At 27.4% G+C, this 9,439-nt stretch overlaps 1 protein-coding gene across 1 annotated transcript in view; it reads right to left on the reverse strand.

The window, feature by feature from the left end:
* Positions 1 to 9,439, reverse strand: part of LOC111617886 (retinoblastoma-like protein 1) — a 133,897-nt gene that overhangs the window by 5,600 nt on the left and 118,858 nt on the right. The window contains exons 16-17 of the mRNA XM_023359235.1: positions 7,941 to 8,174; positions 4,541 to 4,752 (exon numbers count right to left, since the gene is read on the reverse strand). Coding sequence (XP_023215003.1) covers positions 4,541 to 4,752; positions 7,941 to 8,174 — 446 coding nt within the window. The remainder of the gene's footprint in view (positions 1 to 4,540; positions 4,753 to 7,940; positions 8,175 to 9,439) is intronic.

Consider the following 9,439-nt stretch of genomic DNA (forward strand, 5'->3'; position numbering starts at 1 on the left):
GATAACATTAAATCTAAATACCAAAATGATTAATTTACTGTGTTTTTGTTATTTTTTACTTCTGTTTTTAGGTATTCGGTATTCGGCCGAATAGTGATTAAATATTCGGTATTCGGCCGAATAGTGAAAAATAGGCCGAATAGGCCGAATACCGAATAGTAACCGAATATTCGTTACATCACTAATAAATACGCATTTTAGTGCCCACAGAGTGGATAGAGTAAAAAATAATATATATTAATATGGAAAAAAAATATAAATACATATACATTCATTTACTTTCAAAAGATAAACTTCTAAAAAGAAAATTAAGGAAATACAAACAACGTTTGAGTCCTTTTTCCTCTTTAAATCCTTTGTAATTCCAATTCAGAAACCACAAACAGCAGGTGACTTGAAGTAAAACTTCTAAAAATAACAGACAAATACTATCAAAAAACTTACTCACAATTAAAAATGATCTCAATGTCAACCCTTTTTTGTAGGCTAAGACGTCTACAAAAATTAAAAATCTCTCTCAACAGCATCCATGTTATATAATCACATTTATAAGCTGAGAGTCCTCTGGTGGATTTTTGAGCAGTCAAAAATTATTTACATAATTATACATATTAGCCCTGGATTATTTAAATGAGTTATTTATTTTCATTATATGAAATTATATAACATCGATGCTGTTGAGAAAGATTTTTAATGATTTTTAATGTTTGTAGATGTCGTAGCCTACAAAAAAGGGTTGACATCAAGATCATTTTTAATTGTGTACAAGTTTTTTGATAGTATTTGTCTGTTATTTTTAGAAGTTTTACTTCAAGTCACCTGCTGTTTGTGGTTCCTGAATTGGAATTACAAAGGATTTAAAGAGGAAAAAGGACTCAAACGTTGCTTGTATTGCCTTAATCTTCAATAAAGAAAATAAATAACTCAGTTAAATAATCTTGGGCTGATATATATAATTAAGATTTTATGAAGATGTATATTTTCAATTTTATATTGAAAATATACATCTTCATAAAATCTTTGAACATTTTTCCTTAAATTAATCAACCATCAATTTATTTCTCTTCTCACTCAAAAACACATACCTTCTTTTTAATAAATTTCCAACTTACCAATTCTGATGAAATAGCTAGACCAAGAATTGGTGAGCCCCTCTCTTGTTAAATTATATATTTTGACTGAGTCTTATACTTTAAATTTTTTAATGTTTGTCTCTTTTCTAGTTAACCAGTGTGTGAAATAGTTAAATTAAATTTAAAAATTTAATTTAAGAATCCCACACTGGTTAACTATAAATACTACTTGTTTAATAATCTCTAAATTTAGACTTAATATTTCTAGAACCTTTTATAGAGCATTTTCAAAATACTTATCTGGCAGAAAACATTTTATTTTGTAATTTAAACTATTTAAAAAACAAATCTGTCTTATGCTTATACAGTTTCCAATCTTAAATTTTTACTATATAATTATTTTCTTATAATATTACATATTTTGTAAATTTTTCATGTATATTTTTATTATATTTTTTATACTTTATTTTGCATCATATTTTTTTTATATTTTGTACATTTTACAATGTAATTTTTTGAGTTTTGTATACAGTATCTCGTAACTTCGTTACTTATGTATCTTATCACTATTTATTGTCAGTGATTTATTGTCTATTTAACTTTTTTATTAGTTTGTATTTTATCTAAGTATTTTTTGTTTAGTCTTTAGGGACAGTTATCTTTAGTGCTTTAGGACTTTACTGCAATAAAAAATAAAAAGATGAATATTGTTAGTGATTCATATAAAAAAATATATAGAAATATGTTACTTTTTGTGTGGACTTCAATTTTATATTTTGATACTTGCATATGCAGAATTTCACAAAAATAATTATTGAAAATTTTGTGTAATGCAGCTACAATAATGTGCATAGAAACAAGCAATAAAAGTAGCTCAATGATTATTTAGCCATTAATTTTAATAATTCTTTAGATTACCTTTCGAAAAAATAGTCCCAAAGAACCTGTTCTTTTTGGCTTGTTTGTTGATTTGTTTACAGTAGGCATTGCAACAGTAACAGTTGGTTCTGGAGTTGCAACTGGAGTTGGAATTCCTGTTGCAGTTGTACTAGCAGGCACTGGTATTTGTGTAGTAGACAATGTAAATGTAGGAATGGAAATATAGGCTATGCCATTATCACTTTGTATTGCTATAGAACAAAAATAAACAGAGAAAATTATTATGCTTTTTCTTTAATGAGTATTCCAAATGAATGATGTAAGAAAAATTTATTATATATATGTATGATAGTATAACTACATTTACTATTTAAAATATTAGAAGTGGATAAATTATAAGTATTAATATTATAAATTGTAAAAGTAAACAAAAGAATATGTAATGTAAAGCTGAAATTACAAACTTCAAAAATACATGTTGAAGAATAAATATTATATTTGATTTTTATTTTAAGTAAGTTCATATTATTGACAATTAGTAGAAATTTAGTTTTAAAAAATCAATCATAAGATTTCAAACTTAATAAACTTGATATTCTTATTCTATTGGTTTATTGTAAATGTGAAGATACTGAAAATATTCACAAAAATATATATTACTTTTCTTGCTTTTGAAGTTCATAATACTAAAAGATAGTTTTATATTACATATTAATGTAAATTTTGGCATTTTTAAATTTTCTAACAAATAAAAAAAAATTATAAAACTAAAAAATTACTATCTATAACATTGTAATATTAACATTTTAAATTAATCAAATAAAATACAATAATGAATACTTTTGGTTATTATAAGACTGCTTTTTAGATTGCATATTATAAAATACAAAGTTTACTCCTGTACTTTAACAATCTACAATCTAAAGAAGGATAACAGATTTCTAAAGGAATGCTGGCAAACATTACTAGATTTTTTAAAAATAACCCAGATAAATCTATCCTAGCAAAGGTTTGCATACTCACAAGTGAAATACAAGGAAATTAACTTAGCAGAGTCACACAAGGCTGAGGAAAAGAGTTTTAGTCAACACATTTATGAAAATGATAATGATGGTGACCAGATATACTATAAAATAATTCTGCAATTGCAAATTATTACCTAATTTTTGCTTAAGTAATTATTAAATAAATCAGTATTTAATTATATTTGATTAGCAAAATTTAATTCAAATTTCTGATGAAGATTTAAATTTTAATGTTATAACTTTTTGCTAATGTAAAATATTATAAAATGTTAAATTTTTTATAATTAAATTTTTTCATCTTCCCTCAAGTATAAAATAAAAGCATATCATTTGTTTAGATTAAAGATATCGAAATATGGTTCATCTAAATAAAATTCCTCTGCTAAAAATAAATAATCTATAAAATTTCTTCATGCAATAAGTCAACTAGAGGTGGAGCAACTGTTTAAAAAAAGTATAAGATTCTTCACCAATTCATTAATTTGAGTGGCCAAGAGATGAGGCACTTAAGTCCTGTTGAATCTGCAATCAACAGGACTTAACTGTCAAGATGATAGTCCACTTAAACAGCTTTATCAATTCTGTTTCCAATCAGTAATTAATTGATTAAAATTAAAAACACCATTTCTCAATTTTCTATAATGTGATTTCATAAATACAGAATTTTGTTTAGCATAAACTATACAAATACATACTCACAATAACAATTAAGCCACAACCATTTACTTAAGCTATGGGTAATGTATTCAAAATGCCAACTAATAAATTAAAAATTTTCTATGAATTGTGTAGGTGTCTAATATGTAATACAGGTAGCCCTCGGTTTACGCCGATTCAATTTATGCCGATTCACAATAATGCTGCTGCACAATTCGCAATTTTGCTGTGTAATTCCCCGATTTTCCCTATGCCAGACTGATTTTCATTTCAGTGTTGACGTATTTACCGAGCCGTGACGTTGTACATTCGTTAAAACAAAGATTTTTATTGAATATATTTATTTTTTCTGTTTAATATTATTGGGTATGTATACATTTGCATTAAATTAATATTAAAACACTAAACGTTTAGGTACCCACGAGTCAAGTTATCAAACTTAATAGTCCAATAAATGGTGTCCGAATCCATAGTGCCATTGAATTTATCCCGTATCAGTTCGTTCAGGAAAACACCTTACAACGCAATAGCACTTCTGGCGAGCACAAACATCACTATTTATTGTCAGTGATTTATTGTCTATTTAACTTTTTTATTAGTTTGTATTTTATCTAAGTATTTTTTGTTTAGTCTTTAGGGACAGTTATCTTTAGTGCTTTAGGACTTTACTGCAATAAAAAATAAAAAGATGAATATTGTTAGTGATTCATATAAAAAAATATATAGAAATATGTTACTTTTTGTGTGGACTTCAATTTTATATTTTGATACTTGCATATGCAGAATTTCACAAAAATAATTATTGAAAATTTTGTGTAATGCAGCTACAATAATGTGCATAGAAACAAGCAATAAAAGTAGCTCAATGATTATTTAGCCATTAATTTTAATAATTCTTTAGATTACCTTTCGAAAAAATAGTCCCAAAGAACCTGTTCTTTTTGGCTTGTTTGTTGATTTGTTTACAGTAGGCATTGCAACAGTAACAGTTGGTTCTGGAGTTGCAACTGGAGTTGGAATTCCTGTTGCAGTTGTACTAGCAGGCACTGGTATTTGTGTAGTAGACAATGTAAATGTAGGAATGGAAATATAGGCTATGCCATTATCACTTTGTATTGCTATAGAACAAAAATAAACAGAGAAAATTATTATGCTTTTTCTTTAATGAGTATTCCAAATGAATGATGTAAGAAAAATTTATTATATATATGTATGATAGTATAACTACATTTACTATTTAAAATATTAGAAGTGGATAAATTATAAGTATTAATATTATAAATTGTAAAAGTAAACAAAAGAATATGTAATGTAAAGCTGAAATTACAAACTTCAAAAATACATGTTGAAGAATAAATATTATATTTGATTTTTATTTTAAGTAAGTTCATATTATTGACAATTAGTAGAAATTTAGTTTTAAAAAATCAATCATAAGATTTCAAACTTAATAAACTTGATATTCTTATTCTATTGGTTTATTGTAAATGTGAAGATACTGAAAATATTCACAAAAATATATATTACTTTTCTTGCTTTTGAAGTTCATAATACTAAAAGATAGTTTTATATTACATATTAATGTAAATTTTGGCATTTTTAAATTTTCTAACAAATAAAAAAAAATTATAAAACTAAAAAATTACTATCTATAACATTGTAATATTAACATTTTAAATTAATCAAATAAAATACAATAATGAATACTTTTGGTTATTATAAGACTGCTTTTTAGATTGCATATTATAAAATACAAAGTTTACTCCTGTACTTTAACAATCTACAATCTAAAGAAGGATAACAGATTTCTAAAGGAATGCTGGCAAACATTACTAGATTTTTTAAAAATAACCCAGATAAATCTATCCTAGCAAAGGTTTGCATACTCACAAGTGAAATACAAGGAAATTAACTTAGCAGAGTCACACAAGGCTGAGGAAAAGAGTTTTAGTCAACACATTTATGAAAATGATAATGATGGTGACCAGATATACTATAAAATAATTCTGCAATTGCAAATTATTACCTAATTTTTGCTTAAGTAATTATTAAATAAATCAGTATTTAATTATATTTGATTAGCAAAATTTAATTCAAATTTCTGATGAAGATTTAAATTTTAATGTTATAACTTTTTGCTAATGTAAAATATTATAAAATGTTAAATTTTTTATAATTAAATTTTTTCATCTTCCCTCAAGTATAAAATAAAAGCATATCATTTGTTTAGATTAAAGATATCGAAATATGGTTCATCTAAATAAAATTCCTCTGCTAAAAATAAATAATCTATAAAATTTCTTCATGCAATAAGTCAACTAGAGGTGGAGCAACTGTTTAAAAAAAGTATAAGATTCTTCACCAATTCATTAATTTGAGTGGCCAAGAGATGAGGCACTTAAGTCCTGTTGAATCTGCAATCAACAGGACTTAACTGTCAAGATGATAGTCCACTTAAACAGCTTTATCAATTCTGTTTCCAATCAGTAATTAATTGATTAAAATTAAAAACACCATTTCTCAATTTTCTATAATGTGATTTCATAAATACAGAATTTTGTTTAGCATAAACTATACAAATACATACTCACAATAACAATTAAGCCACAACCATTTACTTAAGCTATGGGTAATGTATTCAAAATGCCAACTAATAAATTAAAAATTTTCTATGAATTGTGTAGGTGTCTAATATGTAATACAGGTAGCCCTCGGTTTACGCCGATTCAATTTATGCCGATTCACAATAATGCTGCTGCACAATTCGCAATTTTGCTGTGTAATTCCCCGATTTTCCCTATGCCAGACTGATTTTCATTTCAGTGTTGACGTATTTACCAAGCCGCGACATTGTACATTCGTTAAAACAAAGATTTTTATTGAATATATTTATTTTTTCTGTTTAATATTATTGGGTATGTATACATTTGCATTAAATTAATATTAAAACACTAAACGTTTAGGTACCCACGAGTCAAGTTATCAAACTTAATAGTCCAATAAATGGTGTCCGAATCCATAGTGCCATTGAATTTATCCCGTATCAGTTCGTTCAGGAAAACACCTTACAACGCAATAGCACTTCTGGCGAGCACAAACTATCGTTAGTGAGACAAATCTACTTCTCGTTGGCCAGACGATATCTATCTCTCCTTAATTTTCCCACTCAAACTGACCTTACATATGTGCTACAGCGACCGGTGGTCGACCAATCAGTGTCTCCGCTCGTCCGTAGCTCTACGTCTGGTTAACGTATCCTTTCGACTATGGAAAGTTTGACGGTTGAACTTTGTGAGTTAGATAATGATTGGGAACGAAGTGTGAATGTAAAAAGGAGTATCGTCGCATCCATTTGACCATATTCTGAAATTCTCAATGAAAGAAAACAAAAATGTAAACAATTAAAGATGGATACTTTTTCCGAAAAATGTAAGAGATCCAAAACTAAAATTTTTAATAAAAACATTTAACTTTATTTTATGATAAAATATATTTTAAAAAATTAAATTTATTTGTACTTTGTATTATATTGTATTAATAAACAAAATTATTTGCGTATTTTTCACTTATGTGGAACCTAACCATATACCTCAGTGTAAATATGGGTTCGTTTTATGCCGATTCGATTTGCGCTGGCTTTTGTAGGAACAGAACTACGGCGTAAACCAAGGGCTACCTGTATATTACAAAAAAAGTTTTTACAATTAATTTGAATTAAAATTATTAATAAATACATAAAAATATAAATATGACATTTACAAAGGTAAAACCTTTGTCATTCTTTTTGCCATTCACACCATCAGCAGTCCTTAAACAATTCACAAAGTTATGGAGCTGAACTTCCTTTTGAGGCTACTACCTCTGCAAAAAACAATGTAAAATCAGGTAAAGTGTCCTCTGGTGATGAAAAGAATGACAAAAGCAAGGTTTTACCTTTGTAAAAGTCGTATTTATATTTTTATGTATTTATTTAATGTAAATAATGCCGGCCATGTACTTCTATTATTTTTTTACTTAAAATTATTAATTTAAAACAAGAAGTAAAAAATTGTGTGTTAAGTTAATCATCATCTATGCATTTCTGAACTATTGTAAACTAATTATTAGAAAAATATGTTTTTGCATCATTGCACATAAACCCCTCAATCAAGTTTTATTGTAAATAAAATTAACATTTTTAAATAATTTTTTTTTAACAAACATAATCTAGAATTAATCAGAAGTATAACTAATAATATAAAAATTTAATAAAAGTTTACTCTCTTAACTTTAATTATAAGTTATAAAATGGAAAGTATTAACTTACGTTGTAATGTTATAGAATATGATCTTCCAGGACTCATCACAGCAGAACTGGCAGGAGTAACTGTAGGTAACTGATCTCCAACAGTATTCTGAGCTTGAGGTTGTGGAACAGCAACAGTAACAGCATTTGATTGTGTTGGTCCAAAGAGTCGCCGCCTGGCACTGGATGGTGGGGTTCCTGCAGTTGGAGACTGAAAACATTCTGCTACTGTAGTTCCTACAGGAGATTGTGGATCTGAAATTATAATAAGTAAATGTAATAAACCTTTAAAATTATTATTTTATAAGAATTGATTTAGTTTTATTAATTGCTTTATGAATAAAAACCAAATATCATTTATAAACAATAATCGATCAATATACTCAAACTCCTTAAATATCAAGTCATTTTATGGGGGGCAGAGGCACTCATAGGGGGTACCTACTCTGAACTCTGAAAGGAGCTTGGAGCATTTACCCAAATACTTTTATAGTTAATATTTTTAATATTTAACTTACATTAATATTTATTTGTATAAAAAAATTAATTTTTAACAAATATTTAATAAGAGGAGAAAGGGGGTGAAAAAATTCTACATCTACATATATTCAACAGAATTTGCACTTCAATTTCACCCTTGCAGAAAAGTTAGTCCAACAGAACAGAGTATGATCTAGTTATTTCAGCTCCTTGTTCAGAAAATAAAAATATATACATTGATACATTAGTCTTACTCATTCAGAAAAACAGAGTACTTATTTAGAATGGGGATAATAAAGGAGTGATTCAAAAATATTCAAATTCAACTGGGTCAAAATAATTTAACTACTAAACACAAATACTACAAAGAATACTACATACTTAATAAATTCTGGCATTTTGTATTTAAAATAAATGAATTATAACAAAATACAAATATATTTTTAAAAATTAATAAATATATAATAAATTTTCTTTCGCTAAACCCAATGTAATATAGCTAATCACCAAACATATGCCGTAAATCCATCGGGCTAGTTTTAAGGCTAATTACTAAATAAATTACGTAATTAATTTGGCACTAGAGGTAAGCGTTAGGCGCCATCTCTTATTAATATTAATAATTATAAATAAATTAATTAATTTAAATAATTTAGAACCGCTGGGAGAAAAAATCGGCTCGGAGCGGGACTCGAACCCACAACTCCTGCTTACCGTGCAGATGCGTTGCCAGTTACGCTATCCGGACCTCCGATCCGATCTCCTCTTCCAGCGTATAACTATGTAACCATCGACGGTTATTACAATGCCGGCTGGGGACACATTCAGTGCCCACGTCCTACTCCTATAAGGCACTCAACCGGCCATCGCAAGCCCCGGCAAGGCGTAATATATATAATCATCGCTAAACCCGATGTAATATAGCTAATCACCAAACATATGCCGTAAATCCATCGGGCTAGTTTTAAGGCTAATTACTAAATAAATTACGTAATTAATTTGGCACTAGAGGTAAGCGTTAGGCGCCATCTCTTATTAAT

This window comes from Centruroides sculpturatus, unplaced genomic scaffold (genome assembly GCF_000671375.1).
Source record: "Centruroides sculpturatus isolate CEXI.00-Female unplaced genomic scaffold, Cexi_2.0 scaffold215, whole genome shotgun sequence".
Classification (NCBI taxonomy): Eukaryota; Metazoa; Arthropoda; class Arachnida; order Scorpiones; family Buthidae; genus Centruroides; species Centruroides sculpturatus.